At 44.3% G+C, this 19,339-nt stretch overlaps 1 protein-coding gene across 3 annotated transcripts in view; it reads left to right on the top strand.

Annotated features, from left to right (window-relative positions):
- crim1 (cysteine rich transmembrane BMP regulator 1 (chordin-like)) overlaps positions 1–19,107 on the top strand; it is a 262,049-nt gene extending 242,942 nt beyond the window's left edge. For 2 of the 3 annotated variants that reach the window (XM_073050510.1, XM_073050509.1), the window contains 5 exons: positions 4,277–4,471; positions 6,297–6,425; positions 7,503–7,684; positions 12,007–12,183; positions 12,936–19,107. In XM_073050510.1, coding sequence (XP_072906611.1) covers positions 4,277–4,471; positions 6,297–6,425; positions 7,503–7,684; positions 12,007–12,183; positions 12,936–12,950 — 698 coding nt within the window. In that variant the 3' untranslated portion in view covers positions 12,951–19,107. The remainder of the gene's footprint in view (positions 1–4,276; positions 4,472–6,296; positions 6,426–7,502; positions 7,685–12,006; positions 12,184–12,935) is intronic. The other variant, XM_073050511.1, reaches the window with a different exon arrangement.
- The last annotated feature ends 232 nt before the right edge of the window (positions 19,108–19,339 follow it).

The raw sequence follows: 19,339 nt of genomic DNA, 5'->3' as shown, positions 1-19,339 counted from the left end.
AACACGTCCCCAAAGTAGCTCTGGGAGCCCAGGCATTTCACCATCATTAACTAACACCAGTGTAACAAAAGGCCATTTGGACTATTAACATTTTTCCAAAAGAATACAAGGACTGCTTCACTCTTCCCCAAACTCAGAATCAGGTTTTATTGCCATTGACATATATCGTGAAATCTATTGTTTACAAGTGTAAAGGAGAACAAAGTAATTGGATCTGATGCAACACAAAAAAACATGCACAATAAGATAAAGAATGCAATAATAATAATAATAAAAAGCTCATCAAGTATAAATACATAAGATAATTTATGTATTTGTGTATTGACTGTATGCCCATAACATAACGTTAGATACAGGAGTGTCTGCACAGTAGGTGATTGACAGGAAATTATATAGGTCTGGTTGGGGTTGTGGAGGGGTGAGTTAGTGGGTGGGGTGTTAATCAGCCTTTGAGCCCTGCGTTAGTCGCAGTTGACCATGGATATTGCTTCCCGGCTGTCAATGTGATACACCAGCCAGGGCAGGACGATATGGAGGGCAAGCTGTTGCCCGTGCAGCAGACTCCCCGTCTCCACACAACTGGTGGATTCAAAGGAATGGCAGAGACCAATACCGTTCGGCACCAGCAGTGTCACGGGAGTTGCCAGTCAGCGTTGAACTCAGCGTAGGACTCTTAGAGACTCCAGCACCAGAGACTGTCGGTGTGAAAGCAAGCTGGTCCTCTAATTTATGAGTAGCAGGATTTCCCCAAAGATTGCACCTTTTTCTCCAGTGAAATTCCATAAGACTATTAGACATTGGAGAGGAATTAGGCCGTTCAGTCCGTCAGCCTGTTGCACCATTCCAAAATGGCCAGTTTATTATCCCTCTAAATCCTGTTCTCCTGCCTTCTCTCCATAACCTGTAACACCCTTTCTAATTAAAAATCTATCAGCTTCCACCTTAACTATACCCAGTGACTTGGCCTCCACAGCTATCAGTGGCAAACAATTCCACGTTACAGCACCCTCTGACTAAAGGAATTGCTCCTCGTATCTCTTCTAAAGGGATCGTCAGTCTATCCTGAGGCTGTTCTGGTTCTGGACTCCCCCACCACAGGAAACATCCACACCATTTAGACCTTTGCAAGTGAAGGCGATGTCAGTCTGGAATTCCTCTCATACGATTCAGCTCAACAAGGGCATTTTTACCTGTTCACAAGGGGATCTAACTGACCTCACCTTCGACCCAGTGGATATCAGTCCAGGAATTCGATCGCTGTGTTGCCAGCCCTTCCACACTGTGACCCCTGCACTCTGACCCTGCACAGTCATGACACCACATGTTCAGACTCGCACTGCGTGGGCTCATTTTGGTAATTGGTTTGTTATTGTCACATGCACTGAGATACAGTGAAGAGCTTGTCTTGCATACTGTTCATACAGATCAATTCATTACACTGTGCATTGAGGTAGAACAAGGTAAAACAATAACAATGCAGAATAAAATGTAGCATCCACAGAGAAAGTGCAGTGCAGGAAACAATCATGTACAAGATCATAACAAGGTAGTTTATCAAGATTCGAGAGTCTAGCTGTTGTACTAGGGAAGTATTTAATCGTCTTACAACTGCAGGGTAGAATCTGTGCTCGAGCCTGGTGCTATGTGCTTTCAGGCTTTTGTATCTTCTGCTGAATGGGAGAGGGGAGAGGAGAGAAAGTCCAGGATGGGTGGGGTCTTTGATTATGTTGGCTGCTTTACTGAGGCAGTAGAAATACAGACAGAGTCCATAGAGGGCAGGCTGGGTTTCCATGATGTGTCCACAGCTCTCTGCAGTTTCTTGTGGTCACGTGCAGAGCAGTTGCCATACCTTTGGATTTGCAGAACCTGACACTGCAGACTGCTGTCCCACTCCCCCATGCACCGCCCCTGGATCCCCGGTGCTACACCCCATACTTTGAACACATTGCCCACTCCGAACCCCAGAGTTTCCTTGTCCGTGGTGCTCTTGCCCCCTCTAGTGGCCAGCCCTAAACCAAAGGGTTGAAAATCCAAGCAGCTGGGTCTGCTCTCCCATTAAATCCATGCAAGGTTCATTTAATTTTCCTCATTTATCGTGATTCTGTGGGATCCCTTCAGGAAGACTGAGTCGTGCAGTTGTGTTAGATTTCCACCAGTGCTGGGTCATTAGGTAACAGCGTGGACCATCCAGTCATTGTATCAGACAGCGTAGTAACAGGCCCTTCAGGTGACAGACATTGAAAACCAAACCATACTTATCCCACTCACCAGCCCTTGTCCTCTATCTCTCTGCACCTGAGCAATTCAAATGCCTGTTCACATGCTTCTTAAAGGTTGTAAGAGTCTCCCTGCTTCAGAGAAAACAAATTCTGCAGATTCTGCCTTTCTTCCGAAGTGAAATACTCCAAGACCACATCCTAGTGAGTGTCCTCTGTACCCCCTCCAACGCTGTCATGTCCTTTAGATGAATCGGTGGAGTTCGTTGCCACAGGCGGCTGTGGAGGCCAAGTCATTGGTGTATTTTAGGCAAAGGTTGAGAGATTCTTGATCAGTCAGGGCATGAAGGGATACAAGGAGAAGGCAGGAGATTGGGGCTGAGAGGGAAAATGGAACAGCCATGATGAAATGGCAGAGCAGACTCGACGGGCCAAATGGCCTAATTCGGCTCCTATATCTTATGGTCTGATAGTCAGGCAACCAGAACAGTACATCATCTTTCTTTCCCTTTCTCCCATGGTCCACTCTCCTGTCCTATCAGATTCCTCCCTCTTCAGCCAATTACCTCTTCCACCAATCACCTCCCATCTTCTTACTTCATACCTCTCCCCCACCCACCTGCCCTCCCCCTCATCTGGCTTCACCTATCACTTGCCAGCCTGTGCTCCTTCCCCTTGCCCCATCTCCTTATTCTGGCTTCTTCCCCCTTCCCTTCCAGATCTGATGGAAGGTCTCAGCTAGAAATGTCATTTCTTGATTCCTTTTCATAGATGCTGCCTGACCTGCTGAGTACCTCCTGCATTTAATGTGTGTACATCCCTCCGACTGCGTTTCACGCCAGCTCATTGAGTACATTTAACAGGCAGCACTGCCAGAAGAAAACAGCATCTGTCATTAAAGACCCCCCCCCCCCCACCATCCAGGCAATGCCCACATCTCACTACCACTGGGCAGGAGGAACAGAAGCCTCATCACCAGGTTCAGGGACAGTTATTACCCCACAACCATCAGGCTCCTGAACCAGCATGGATAACTTCACTCACTTCTACTCTGAACTAATTCCACAACCCACAGTCTTTCAAGGACTCGTTACATCTAGAGCTTCTTCCCCTCTGCCATCCAATTTCTAAATGTACATTGAACCCATGAACACTATCTCACTACTTTTTAATTTCTTTTCACTACTGATTTTAACTTAACTAGTATTGGACATCTATATATACGTATATAAACGTAAATATATATTATATACATACATATATACATATTTTATATTAAATTATAATTACTATTTATTGGGATATACTGTATATATATACTTAGTATAATTCAGGGCTTTTTCCTCTATATTTGTCGTGTATTTCATTATTCTGCTGGTGTAAAGTTTAATTTCACAACATATGCTGGTGATATTAGATCTGATTCTGATCTCATGTTCTCAATATTATAATTATTTTGTTTGCAGTTTGTCTTCTTTTGCACATTGGTCATTTGCCTGACGTTGATTATGTGTAGTTTTTCAGAAATTCTATTGTATTTCTTTATCTCCCTGTAAATACCTGCAAGAAAATGAAACAAAGTGGAATGGCAACATTTACGTGGTTTGATAATAAATTTACTTTAAACTTCGTATAACCTGTCTGGGGTGTTCATCCGGATCTCATCACAGCCTTAAAATGTCCCCATGTCCCTCTTAAATTCATATGTTTTTGGTTTTGCCCTAAAATTGAAAAGTTTTGGCAGGAAGTATTCCATACCTTCTCACAAATTTTTAGGGTCCAATTTGACCCAAATCCCCTTACTGCCCTGTTTGGTATTATTGCAAATGAAGATATAACTTTAAATACTCCTAACCTACAGGTTTTAGTTTTTACCTCTCTTTTAGCAAGGAGAGCAATCTTGCTTAAATGGAAGGAGTCTACCCCTCCTACACATCTTCAATGGCTACGTGATATTATGTCTTATTTTAAATTTAGAGAAGATCCGCTGCTCAGTCTTAAATTCGAAAATGTCCCCATTTTGTTTTCTTCTTAAATCCACCCCCCTCCCCCCGTCACAGAGGAGACCATTCCGAGCAAAGTGGTGTGTCACTTCAATGAGAAGACGTACGCGGATGAGGAGCGATGGGACATCGATAGCTGCACCCACTGTTACTGCCTGCAAGGACAGACCCTCTGCTCGACGGTCAGCTGCCCACCCCTCCCCTGCCTGGAGCCGGTCTACATGGAGGGGAGCTGCTGCCCTGTGTGTCCAGGTAAATGGGCTACGTTGGCTGGGGAGGGGGTTACACCCGAGTCCACCATTGCTCCTTTCCGAAGTGCACATGGAACTCAGAGCGGAGCACTTTAAAGTTTGCAGGCGGGTCCACTGGGCAGTTAAGTGACCTTTATTGCGAGGGGATTTGGAGTTTACAGATAGAGGAGTGTTGTTGCAAAGTCAAGTTTATCATTATTTGCGCGACTACATGTCTGCACAGGTGCAATAAAACACTAACTTTCAGCCGCACGGCATCAGATAAACACCATTCACAAGAAAATCGTAAATTAAGCTGGGTCATGAGGACCTGAATTATAGGGAAAAGTTGAATCAGTTAGGACTTAATTCCCCGGAGCACGGGAGATTGAGGGGAGATCTGATAAACATGTACAGAACTATGAGGAGTGTAGATAGGGTAAATTCAAGCAGGGCTTTTTGATTGAGTTTGTGTGAGGCTAGAACTAGAGGCCATTGTTTATGGAATGAAGATAAAATATTTAAGGGGAACATGAGGGGAAACTTGAATGGACTGGGACTTTATTTTCTGGAGTGCAGGAGACTGAGGGGAGATCTTACAGAGGTGTACAGAATTATGAGGGATATGGACAGAGTGGATGCTCACGGCTTTTCCCCCTCAGGTTGGGTGAGACCACCTTCTTCCCCACCACGCCTGCTTATTCTGGCTTCATTCTTCTGGCCCAAGTTCCTTTCCATAGATGCTGCCTGACCTGCTGAGGCTATAGGTTTAGGTTGAAAGGTGAACTACTTCAGACAGACAGTGGTGCAGGTGTGGGCTGAGCTGCCAGCAGAAATGCTGGATGTGCGTTCAATTGTAACATTTGAGAAGGTTGGGTAGGTACATGGATGAGAGAGGTATGGAGGGCTGTGGTCCAGTTGTAGGTAGATGGGAATAGGCACACATAGACTAGATGGGCCAGAGGGCCTGTTTCTATGCTGTAGTGCTCTATCACTCCAAACATAAATTATACACAATATTTACAAGAAAGAACACAATTAGAACAAAAATTGAACAGAAATAAAGTTTATTCTAGTATTGTGCAAAGTAGTCATAGTGTGGCTACCTGGTATGAAATGGTTAGGGTATTACAGGTTGGTTCAAGAGGGAATGGTTCAATGGAAGTACAGTGTGTTGGTGAGACTACGCATGGACCAATGTGCACAGTTTAGGTCCCCTTATTTAGTAAAGAAGATACTAGCATTGGAGTCCGTCCTGTAGAATTCCACCAAGTTCATTCCTGGGAGGAGACAGTTGTCCAGTGATGGAGAGTTAGATCTGTTAGGAAAATGAGAGGTGATCTTATTGAAACACGTAAAATCTAAAAGGGAATGACAGGGAAGATGTTAAGAGGTTTCCACAATAGGAGAACCTCAGATGTGAGAACCTAGGGTAATTCCTATCCATGGAATTAGAGATTGCCTGCAAGTCCTGTTGCCCAGGGTTACAGGACTGCATAGAACTGTTCCATGTGATGTTCCTGGCAGACCCAATACTGACTACCTGAACCTTATCGGATCAATTGGGAGCATGTGGCCGACTGATCGACGGTGAATTGTTTAGGCTACCCTATGCGCGGAGGCTCTTTTAGATTTTCAAGTGCGCACTGTTTTGGTTTGGTGGGCCCAGTTTATTACTGCCGCACTGCGAGTTACCCGGCCTGTATTGTGACTAAAGTGACTCAGTAAAAACGTTTAATCCCACTGTTCTGTTAGCATCCTTGCTCCGCGTGTACGTAACACTGCCCGACCACCGAGGAACAGGGTCTCTCCCAGGTTTTCCCACTTCTCCCTCCCTCTCATTGCAGACCTGTACCTACCGGAACCCACCAATATTCCCATCGAAAAGTTCAACCAGAGGGGAGAGATTGAGGTGGAAGCACCGTTCTGGCCGACTCCCAGTGGGAACGAAATCCCTGCCCACCTCCGGGACAACGGTGAGTGAGACGGCACTCCTAGCGGCAGCATTGCAACCCGTTCACTTCTCGGCCGCACACCCGTGCAGCTCAGGACAGCACCACCCTACACCAGAGCTCCAAATCTTCCTCCATTTACCTCATGGAGGAACACCCTCTCACTATGATTGCACACAACTTATTTTACTTTTCATATATATATATATATATTTATATTTCTTATTGTAATTTATTGTTTGTTTGATAAATTGCACTGCTGCCACAAAGCAACAAATTCAGTGACACGTGTCAGTGATAATAAACCTGATTCTGATTCTGGAATCCTACCACTAAATGAACGTTTACCTCCCTCCTCACTCCCCTCTCTGCTTTCCGCAGGAATCACTCCCTCCACGATTCCCTTGTCCATTCGCTCCCCCTCCCCCCCACTAATCTCCCTCCCGGCACATTTATCTGCAAACGGGCTAAGGGCTCCTCCGGTCGGGGCCCCAGGCAGTCCTCCCAGGTGAGGCCACGCTTCTCCTGCGATTCTGCTGGGGTCGTCCGTTGAGTCCAGCGCTTCTGATACAGGCTGCTCTACATCGGCGAGACCCGTCGTAGATTGGGAGACCGCTTCGTCGAGCACCTCCGCACCATCCGCCCACAAGCGGGACTCCCCAGGAGCCAAGCGTTTTAATTCCGACTCACCTTCCCATTCCGACATGTCGGTCCGTGGCCTCCTCTTGTGCCAAGATGAGGCTACAGTCTCCTCTCCTGTCAGATTCCTTCATCTCCAGCCCTTGACATTTCCCATCCACCTGTCTTCACCTATCACCTTCCAGCTAGCTTCTCCGTATGAATGGTGTGCAAGACATGTTTCTCACTGTACCTTGGTACACATGACAATGATAAAGAATTTCCCTGCAGCCAGGTGTCTCCAGCATTCCGCGTCTCCATTTCATACAGCTTCTGTGCATTTGAAACTTGCCCTCCAGGAATGTCAAATGAGCTTGCACTCGCGTTGTGGATGCGTGACCTCTCGCCTGACTGGCTTCTCCATCTCGGTCTCCCTGGCAGCCCGCCCTCGTAACGAGGCTTTGCTTCTCTCTGTCCCCACAGAGAACCTGCGTGTGAACGCCATCGGTGGAGACTACCCACGGTTCAGTGAAGACTCTGCCATGCACTCGGTGGCATGGGTGGCGGTGCCCGTCATGATCGCCCTCATTCTCGTCATCGCCCTGCTGCTGGTGAACCAAAAGAAGCAGTGGATCCCCGTGCCCTGCTACAGAGCCCCTACAAAGGTGAGGCAGCCCTGACAAAGTGTCTTTCTGTGAGGGTAGATCATAAAACAGTTCAGCACGGGAACACACCCTTCAGCCCACAGTGTTGTGCCAAACCCATTTAGGTTCTTCCTACCTGTACATGGTCCACATCCCTCCATTCTCTGCGCATTCATAAGACTTAGGACCAGAATCAGGCCATTCAGCCCATCTAGTCTGGTGCCATTCAATCATAGTTGATTTATTTCCCTCTCAAACCGATTTTTCACACATTTGTACCTATCTGAGAGCCTCCATCATATCTGACTCCACCACCATTCCAGGTACCAACCACGCCTTCTGTAAAAGACTTGCCCCGCACTTCTCTGTTTTGGATCTTCCCCCCCTCACCTTCTCGATTCATAGCTGAGGTAAAGGACCAGAGATCCATAGCACTTAATGTACACCCCACAATGGGATTTCTGTGAAACAGGACGTGCCCTTTTGGTGGAACATCAAAGGGACCTGAGGGACAGCATCTTTACACAGAGTGTGCTTTTATACATTGAGCAAGCTGACAGTAAGTGGTTGAGACAGGTTCATTTCGTTCCTTCATTATGTGCTGTGTCATATAGCCTAGGCATCATGATCTCTCCATGACCATGATTGTCCTTGGCAAATTTTTCTACAGGAGTGTGGTTTGCCATTGCCTCCTTCTAGGCAGTGTCTCTACAAGACAGGTGACCCCAGTCATTATCAATACTCCTCAGAGATTGTCTGCCTGGCATCAGTAGTCACATAACCAGGACTTGTGATGTGCACCAGCTGCTCATACGACCGTCCACCACCTGCTCCCATGGCTTCACATGACCCTGATCGGGTGGGGAGCTAAGCAGGTGCTACACCTTGCCCAAAAGTGGCCTGCAGGCTAGTGGCGGGAAGGTGTGCCTCACCCCCATTTGGTAGAGATGTATCTCAACCCCACCACCCTGCAGGTACAATAACAATATCTAAAAGACACTTGGACAGGTACGTGGTTAGGAAAGGTTACAAAGGTCTAACAAGGGCAAATGTGACTATCTTAGATTGGCATAAGGGGTAAAGGGCCTCTTTTCCTGCCATGTAACTCTGACTCTTAACAACACCTTCACACTTGAGGAACAGATGATAGAGAAAAAGGTGTTAAAAAGACAGTGAACTAGACTAAAGGGGAAATGTAAAGCTTGCTGAATTAGCAAATCCAGCGAGCCAACTCATGACCTAAATGTGTAAGTTCAAGTCACACTACGACAGCTGGAGAACTTAAATCCAGTAACAAGCTATCAGTACTGATGACCACACAAGCATTAGATTGTTAAAACCCATCTGGATCTTAAGTGAGGAATGTCATAATCTGGCACTGTTATAACCTCACTGTTAGAATATTAGTTTTCTGAAGAAGGGTCCCAGTCCAAAATGTCGACTGTTTATTCATTTCGGTGGACGCTGCCTGACCTGCTGAGATCCTCCAGCACATTTTTTGTGTGTTACTTTGGATTTCCAGCATCTTGTTTTCAGTTTTCCAATTGCTTTATTGCCTCTTCTCCAGTGCCTCAATACTCTTTTGTTTTGTACTAAGACCAGAACTGAGAACATGTCAGTTCTAGTTCAAGTTCAAGTTTAATTGTTATTCAACCACACATAAATACAACTAAAAGGAACAGTGTTCCTCCAGGGCCAAGGTTCAAGGCCCACACAGCGCATATAGTTACAGTAGTGCATACAGTCACAAAAAATAATAATAATAATAATAATAATAATAAAATAACTCTTTTTCATCTGAGGTCAGTAAACTGAAATGATAAATATGCTTCTCTCTCTGCAGATGCTCCCTGATCTATTGAGTTATTTTCTGTTGCTATTTCACCACCCAATTATTCTTCCAGAAGACAGATTACAAATATGTGATCCAAATTGCTAATATCACGGGTTGACTCACTGACTCTCCCCTGAATTGGCCCGACAAGCCAATCAGTTCAATCAAAGGCAATTAGCATAAGGAATAGAATGAAATGGGGGCAAGAGTAGTTCTTCTGGAGTTGGTTTATTGTTGTCACATATACCGAGGTTCTGTGAAGAGCTTGTCTTGCACACATTGTTCATACAGATCACTTCATTACACACTGCATTAAGTGAGTACAAGGTAAAATAATAACAGTGCAGAACAGAGAAAGGGCTGTGCAGGCAAACTTTAAGGTGCAAGATCATAACTGTGAGGTCAAGAGCCCAACTTATGGTACCGGGGAACTATTTAACAGTGTTGTAGAAGCAGTGCTTTCAGGCTTTTGTGTCTTTTGCCTGATGGAAGGGGGAGAACAGAGAATGTTATGGGTAGTGGTGGTGGGGGGGGGGGAGTTCTTTCATTATGCTGGCTGCTTTACTGAGGCAGTGTGAAGTATAGACAGACTCCATTGGGGGGGGGGGGGGGGGCGGGGGCTGCATGTGTCCACAACTCTCAAATCTGCCCTGCAATTCAATATGATCATGGCTGATCTACATTAGACCTCAGTTGTCAGAGGCCCTGCATTCTCCAATCTTCCAAAATTGATCTACTTTCCCTTTAAATACCCCCGGTGACCCAGCTTTGAATATCTGCTGGGCCAGAGAACTCCATGATCACCACCATCTGAAGGAAGAAGTTTCCACACACCTCGAGCTTTAAATGACCACCCACTAATCTAGTAACTAGACACACGCGTTTAGCTTTCTCTCTCCACTGGAAATATCCTAGTATCTAATTTGTTATCTCCTTTTCTATTTCATGAAGATCACCACTCATTCTCCAAAGAATATAGATTCAGTTTCTTTTGCTGGTGGAAGGACAACTCTTTGTCATCTATATCAATGATATGAACATACAAGGCATGGTTAGAACATTTGCAGAGGACACTAAACTAAGTTGTGTTGTAGAGAGACTTCGTTTAGCCGAGTAAGTGGGTCAAGGTATGGCAGGTGGTATTTGATTTGGATAGGTCTGAGATGTTGCATTTGGCAAATACAAAAGGTACAGAGAAGAATTACATAGATGTTGTTGGGATGTGAGGACCTGAACTATGAGGAACAGTTGAATGTGTTGGGACTTTGGCACAGGAGAATGAGGAAAGATTTTCTAGAGGTATACAGAATTGTAAGGGGTATGGTTAGAGTGAATGCATACAGCCTTTTTCCCCTCAGGTTGGGTGAGACAAGAACCAGAGGTCATCGGTTTAATGTGAAAGATGACATATTTACAAGGAACCTGAGGAAAAACATCTTCACCAGAGGGAGGTGTGAGTGTGGAACGAGCTGCCGACAAAACTGTTGGATGAGAGTGCATTTGTAACATTTAAGAGAAGTTTGGATCGGTAAATAAAGAAGAGAGGCACGCACACCTATGGTGTGGGTACAGGTGAATGGCAGAAGATCAGTTGGCATGGACTAGATGGGCCAGGGAGCGTGTTTCTATGCTGTAGTGTTCTTTGACTCCGTGATTCTAAATGAGGCTTGGACCTACACAGTGAACCATGTGGCTTTGGAGAGTGTTTTAGAACCCAGGTGCACAAGTACAGGTTCCCTGGTAGACAGAGTGGTGAAATTTTGGTACGCTGGCCTTCAGCAGTTAGGGGCCTGAGCGTAAACGCCGGGATGTTGTCTTGCGGTTGAAGGTGACGGTGAGACCTCATTTGGAATGTTGTGTTCTGTTTTGGTCACACTGATGCTGGTGACAGTGCAGGAGAGACTTACAAGGAGATTGCTGGGATTAGAGGCACTGAGTTATGGAGAGAGGTTTGAGCTTGCAGGGGCTTTATTCATTGGAAAGAAGGAGAACCAGTAGTCATCTTACAGAGGGTGAATGTTCAAGGTTTTTGTCCCAGAGCTGGGATATGCATAGATTTAGGGTGAGCGGGAAGAGATTTAATAGGAACCTGGGGGGCAACTTTTTCACCTGGAGTGTGGTCTGAATATGGAATGAGTCGCCAGGCAAAGTGGTTGAGGGAGATGCATGAACAATATGTAAAAGGCACGTGAACAGTTAAGGCTTGGAGGGTTATGGACCAAATATGGGCAAATGGGAACAGCTTAGGTGGGAATGTTGGTCAGCATAGACCAGATGGGCCAAAGGGCCTGTTTCCATGCTGTATGACTCTGTGACTCCCACTCACTCATGCCAGGAATTAGCCCGGTGAATCCCTTTTGGACTGCTTCTGCTGTCAGAGCACAGACGGGAGAGGCAACCATTGCTGCCCTTCCAACAGCACCTACACGTCACGAGAAACAGCAGCATGGCAAACAGAGCACTGTTGTGGGCATTAAGTTTATGGAATCAATTCTGTTTGTCCCAACAGCCCTCGTGTCTGAACAACCAATTGGTGTACGTGGACTGTAAGAAAGGAACCATGGTTCAAGTAGATAGTTCCCAGAGGATGCTGAGAATGGCGGACCCGGATTCCAGACACAGTGGTTTCTACAGCATGCCAAACACAAAGCAAAACAACTTGCAAGCGGACAGCTTCTATCAGACGGTGTGAGGCACCTCTCTAAACAGAAAGACTTTTTTTCTTTACCCGCTACAAAAAAAAACACAAAAAAAAATTACAAAAAAAAAACAGCTACAATTGTGCACTTGCTTAATGGACTGTATTGGATTTGTGAATTCATGTACAACTCTGAGGCGTGAACGGGACGGGATCCATTTCGCTCCAGCAGTGTGCCAGAGAGAGAGAGAGAAAGAAAGAAATCATTCCCGCTTTTCCTTGTGATATTTGACCAAGTGTTTCCTCGAACACTCTAGCACCAAAGTTGCAGACGCTATGGTTTTTCTGCATGTAATATACAGCTGTAGAGAGGTGAAGGACATTATGTGGAAAGAAAGCCCTTTCTGGTTGACTACCAAATAGCAACTTTCCAAGCTTGTGGACTCTTTTTAAGTTTCCTCGCTCTCTGTATCTGTTATCGACAATGCCTAACCCACTGAAACTAGAGAGAAAGAGCCCTTGACATGAATGTCCTAGAGTATGCCACGAGTACGCACTACATAAAAGAATCCACATAGTCCCATGCCTGCCATAAGGGCAATGTTTTCTGTACACATGGAAATTTAAGATAATTAGTTTTTTTTTATTACTGTTTATAAGAGCATGGCAGATGTTGAGGGTGGGTCGACTGAGTCATATTAAAGTGTACTGTGTGCTGCTTTTCGATGGCCAGTTGGTTGCCAAGGACACCGTGAGGCTGCGGCCTAAACATCCTTTTTTTTTGTTTTGTATGATATTAGCACTGGATCGTGTAAAGATACTACCAGAGATGAGGACAACCACAACAGGCTTTTCCCATGAAGCTCCCAGCCTCTCTGGCGGCTTCCTAAGAGTTTCTGAAGGTGAACATAGAAGACGTTTTGTTTGGACAGAGTTCCTGCTCGATACCGAAAGAGGAAAGAGACTGGGTTTTTGTACTTACTGGTATGCAGATTAGAGACTGCTTCCGTGGAAGGAAGCTTCGTAATTATATATTACTCAAGCACCTTTTTTGAAACTGAGAAAAAGGAAATTATGCTTTGTGAAACATTAGCATTATAGGAATATTTATGTTAATATATATTATGCTGAAACAAAAGTATTTGTACATATATATAATTTTCTATGTTTTCCTGTTTAATGTATTTATATCCTAGAGAGATTTTATCCAGTTTTAAAAAAAAAAATTAGCTTAACAGGCATTCCATTTTAGTGCTTGGTGGTTCACAGGACTCGTGGAAGGAAAGAGCATCTCATTTTGCCTAAGATTTTGTGCCTTTTTAATGATGCCTCAGCATTATTCTCACTCTTTCTGATTTCAGCCTACAAAGGGCTTTAAAGATCGCACAATAGGTCTCGCAGTTATCCATAATATAATCGCAGTGCTTGCCAGTCTTTATTATTCTTTTTGCTTTTTTCTTAACGTCCAGCCGTTGCAGTGTGGATGAAGTTGTGCAGCCTGTTGCCTGATCCGTTAGGGATGAAATGCACTGGGCCATCTCCCATTATACACTGTGTGCTTTACTTCTGCTTCTCCGTTTTGTTTTCCTCTGCGGAGGTTTGTCAGTCTTCCGGATCCTCCTAAGAAGCTCCAGACTCTTTGACTTCATCGAAGGATTAGTTCAGTAAAGGGCTGCGCATCCTGGAGGGGTGATCAGTTCACAGGTCAATAAGGTTGTTGATTCAGTACCCTGGTCGGACTTGAGTTGCTCCCTCTTGGCACCAGCTGGAGGGGCGATACAATTGGCCAAGTTGCCCAGTGGTTGGGGGAACATGAGGGCTTGTGTGGCAGGCAGAGTATGGGGAGTCCGTCCTCTAGACTTCTGCCTTTGGTCATTTTCTTTACTGGACAGTGGACGTGCTTGGAATCGGGGAGCCAGGTTCTCTCAGATGGTGCCTTTTCAGGCTCAAGGGGCCGTTACCCAAGCACCTGTGAAGAATGGCCACTGTGAAGCAAATATTAGTCACGGGCCACTGACCCACCTCCCCTGTAGCGAGGGCAGTGGGGCTGGGAGGGCTGAGGAGGGAACGGCAACAATTATGAATGTAGTTAATCAGATTGCCCAAGGCTGTGAGATCAGCACTGAGTGAGTGCTAATTTCCTTGCTCCCTGCTGTGAGTTTGCCCTAGATCCCTCATCCAATATCCAACGTGCAGTATCTTCATGTCATCCTCTTTTCACTTGCCATCTCCAATCGCAATGCCCCAACACCCAGCCACCTGGCCATACATCCACCATCCTCCCACCAGACAGTTCAACAGATGCTTCTGCTGCCATTGATTGGTCTAATTCTTCCCCCAGATCTCACAAGGAGACAGGAGCAGGAGTCGGCCACCAGTTCCCTCAAGCCTGCACTATGATATCATGGCCGATCTACGCTGGTCTCAACTCTTCCTCTGCACCACTTCCCCGTAACCCTTAATTCTTCCCTATTGCACGTGTTTATCTATCTCCACCATAAATAATGATCTTTTCTCCATCATTCTCAGAGACAGAAAATCTCAGAGGCTTACTACCCTCCGAGGAAAGGAATTTCTGTTCACCTTAGCTTTAAGTGACTAGCCCCTTGTTTTTTTAACAATGTTCCTTTGTGATGCTCCCACTAGTGAAAGCACCTAAACAAACCCGTTTGTATTTGAATAAGGTTACCCTTCAATCTTCTCAAATCCAAGGAACACAGAACCAAAATTGCCTAGCCTCTGTTGATAAGACAACCCTTTCGTCCCAGGAATTAAGCTGGAGAATCTCCTTTGGACTTCCTCTATTGCTAATACATTTCTCTTGTTAAGGGGACCAAAACTGATCATAGTATTCCTGGTATGGCGTCATCAACACAATTATAACAAAATCTCTTAATTCTTAAACTGCAACCCTTCACAATAAGCTTCAAGCCACTGACCTTCATGACAGTCTTGTTGGGCCTTCCTGCCAGATTACTGTGATTCATACAACAAACACATACATAGATCCCTCAGAAGTTGATTTGTTTGCAGTCTCTCTCTGTTTAGATAATAATCTGTCTTTCGGTTCCTTTCACTGAAATGCATGACCTCACACATGCCCCATATTAAACTCCATTTGCCAGGTTATCACCCACTCACCTAGTCTGGCTCTATCCCATTACAAAAACACAGTAATCTCATCACAAAATGCCACTCCACCTATATCTACATCATTTGCAAATATGGAAATCTCACATTTCATTTCTTCCTCCATGTCATTAATGAAAGTAACTGTGGGCCAAAAACTGGTCACTCAAATACTCCACTAATTACATCTCTCCAGTCTGAAAAGGACTCATTTATTTCAACTGAAAAGTTCGACATCAATTTATTCACAAAGTACATATATGTCACATTACATATATGTTAAAGTACATATAACTTTATCACAGTCAGTTTTTGTTCCACGCTAACACATTTCCTCCAATATCTTGGGTTCCTAATTTATGCACCATTCTCTTGTGAGGTAATTTGTCAAATGACTTTTGGAAATTTAGATATACTACATCTACATGTTCCCCCTGCCAACTCTCCATGTCACACCCTCAAAGGACTTGAGTAAATTTGCCAAACATAATTTGCCATTCATAAAAATATGTTGATTATGTTTGCATACATTCAGCTTTCCTAATTCATTATTTCTTCTTTGATTCATGTTGGGAACAGCAGACGTTAATCTGACTAGCCTCACCTTCTATCTTCCCCCTGTTTTTGAACAAGGAAGTTATATTGGCTATTTTCAATCCTCTGGTACCCATTTGGAATTTAGTAACTTTTATATACTTCAACCAATAGGCACACTATTCCTGCAGTCATTTCTTTTTAAACCTTTGGGTGCCAATGACTTGTCCAGCTTTAGCCAGTGATGTTCCTTAATACTTTATCCCTTGCAATGGGAATTTTGCAAGTTCCTCCCTGTTATTTCAAAGTAGCCCATCTGTTATCTTGGGAATGTTTGCAGTATCCGCCATGGCAGAGGCAAAACAATTGTCTTGGCATACTTGCCATTTTTTTGTTTCCTGTAATTAATTCACCAGCCTCCTTCTCAGGAGGTCCCACACCTATACTAGCCATCTTCTTCCTATTTATCTATCCATAGAAACTCTTAACTGTTTTAATATTATATCCAAGTTTTCCTTCTAAAATCAATTTCCTTACATCTAATGAGCTTTGCTAGTTTGTTGGATACTAAAAAAGATCCCGCCAGGCCTGATCACTTTCTATGGCCTACTTTTCAATTTAACATTGTCCTTGACTTGATAATGTCACAGACTCTGCCTCTTTCTTATTGGAATAAATTACTGCCCATGGACCAACTGTCTGAGTATCAACCACTGTTGATCAACTGATCTGTTCTCATACTGATAACTTCTCAGACCAACCTAGAATATTCCAGTTCCATATCATTATGTTTACCCCTATTTACAGTGACATCAGTGATTTTGGTCCATCCTCAAACTGTATCTGAATTCTGGAGTTTTGTGGTCACTACCTCCTCGAGGATCCTTATTTGCCAGATCCTTCCTCATTTGTCATGAACAAATCTAAAATATCTTGATGCTTTCATCCTCCGTTTGAAGCCCTTGTCCCTGATGAATTCTTGCAACCTGCACGTTCCCCGAGGCACATCCTCCACTAACGTGCTCAATCCAAAAGGTACCTGTCAAGTAATTGGCCTTCAGTCAGGAGGTCTGATTGAATCAGGTGAACAGGTGGCCTCCCCTGACGAATCTACTCCTAGTTTCAGGATCACCTTGAAGATCAAATATAGCTGTCCCATCCTGAAGTCTTTTCATCAGTAAACTGTCTCCATCAACTCCATGCATCCCAACAGCATATATAATGTAATACACACGGAATGCTGGAGGAACTCAGCAGGTTGGGTAGCATCCATGGAAATGAACAGACAGTGATAGACTTCCATTGTCAATACGATCCAGGCTATCTCTTCATTCGGGTATTGTGTCTTCACTGTTCCTTTCCCTCGTTCCTCATGCCAGGCTGATCCCTGAAGTTGCTGTTCCTTTGCGTTGCCTGTTTTTCCATGGACGCTCCTAACTTGGAGCACCTGTGCTCTCTTGGCTCTTTTGCTTCCCACACAAACCCAATGTTAACTCGGTAAAGGGTTCCCTTCCATCCTGTTTTCTTCCCCACCCTTTCACAGCTGTCATAGGCATTCAGTTCAAAACAGAACCTGCAACGTCTCCTGTTCCTTAGCACAAGGACCCTCCTCATTTTCTTCCAAATTCTTCGTCAAGCTGTTGCCTCCCAGCCCCACTTTTCAGTTTCCTGTTTTCATTTGCATACTTCCTGCCAAAACCATAAGACTTAGGTTGCAGAATTAGGAGATCTGGCCCGTTGAGTCTGCTCCGTCATTCAATCATGGCTGATTTATTTTCCCTCTCAATCCTGGTCCCTTATCTTCTCCCCATAACTTTTGATACCCTTACTAATCTAGAACCTATCAACCTCCACTTTAAATAAACTCAATGATCCGGCTATGGCAAAGAATTGCACAGGTATACCACCCTCTCTATAAAGAAATACCTCCTCAAATACTTGCCTTCTCTTCCAAAAATAGCTGGAGGCTGCATCCTACCACTCATTCTCCAAACACAAGAGCTCCCTTCCAATATGTCTTCAGCACTTTCCCCTCCTCAAAGCTGATCTCTCCGACCAAACTTTAGCTCACTTTCCCTTGACACGGCATCAGTTGCTGCCTGATGGAGTCCATAGGACAGCGCTGCAATACTGGGCGGATGCAGTTGTCAGTAGGTGGGGATGCTGGTAGAGGTAGGCTCTCTCCCATGCAGTTCGTACGATGGGTAATCGTGGGAAGCCTCCGGGTGACATCAAAGGCATCGCGGTGACAGAATGTCTGGAAAGCTGGAGGGAGAAGTGAGAACAAAGATGATCTGCCTCCTGTTGCTGAAGAGATATTAGCAAAATAACTATTGGAATGCTGGCATTGATAAGCTGGACTTTTTCTTTGTAGTAAGTCTCTTACTAAATATATTAAAAAAAAGACAGGTCTTGGCACTTTTGTACTAATTACCCCCTCTTTGTGTAATGATTTTTTTAAAGTGCTTTCACGAGGGAATCCATTACCCATTTTGCTTTAATGTGAAGACATTTGTACTTTTTTTCCATTGTAGAATCCCCAAGTATTGTTGTAGATACTTGGGCTCAGAGTTTGTTAAACTTTAGGCTGAAAAAAAAATCTAATTTATTGTTTGCCCTAATTTATTAATCTGGAGATTAATGAAAAGTTAGAACATTTCAAGATGTACGTTTTTTTTTGCGTTATTTGAATGAGAGGAAAAGGAAGGTGATCTGGTTTAACTAAGGGTCGAGCTTTTCCTATCGATGTGGCTTTTTTTTTCTTTTTTCCCAGAGAGTTACTTCCCGAGACCTTAGCTGCTGCCTCTTGCTCACCTCCTCCTCCCTACCCTTCCCAATCCTTGTGCACAGGAATTAGGTTGTTCCTGTTTGGCTCAGAAGAGATACGTTCTGTCAAGACCAATTGCTCTATACTTTCCCAACCAAAAGACTTTTAAATTGAGAAGTGTTATTTTTAAACAGATATCGTTCACTGCTTGTTTTCATTTTGTGATTGTGGTTGTATTCCGGTGAGAAAAAAAAGGAACAGAGAGGATACAGGACAAGATGCTGTTTTCAACATTAAAAAAATAGGTGAGAAGGGGGAAAAACAAGATGGCTGCCCACTACGTCCTGTATCTGACATTCTTGTACTTTGGTTACTGTTGTGCTAATGTAAAATAATGCAAAATATTTCTAAAATAGATGCGTATGTGGCACTTGGAGTGCACTGCAGTTCTGCAGTTTGCTTGTTTACTTTTTTTTAAATGTAAGGCATTTTTTTTCGTGTACATTTGCTCTTGACAGCACAATAAACAATGTTAAACCCCATGTTTCTGTGTACAGTCATGATTCTGAAGCTGGACTGGGACATTTCATGCCTGCTCTTGAGTTCAATTCACCCGGCAGTAGGTTGCTGTTGTTCAATTATTTGCACTTGTCTGACAGGATGTGGTAACACCAGAGGTGGGTGCAGAGGAGATTGAGGTGGATATGGCCAGAACTAACTAGACTAGTACTGTTTTCATTGTAAAGTGCTGGAAAATTATTTTTTTATGAGAAG

The sequence above is a fragment of the Hemitrygon akajei genome, chromosome 7 (assembly GCF_048418815.1).
Source record: "Hemitrygon akajei chromosome 7, sHemAka1.3, whole genome shotgun sequence".
In the NCBI taxonomy this organism is placed as follows: domain Eukaryota; kingdom Metazoa; phylum Chordata; class Chondrichthyes; order Myliobatiformes; family Dasyatidae; genus Hemitrygon; species Hemitrygon akajei.
The sequence above is the reverse complement of the archived record's forward strand: the minus strand, read 5'-3'. Positions and strand labels throughout refer to the sequence as shown.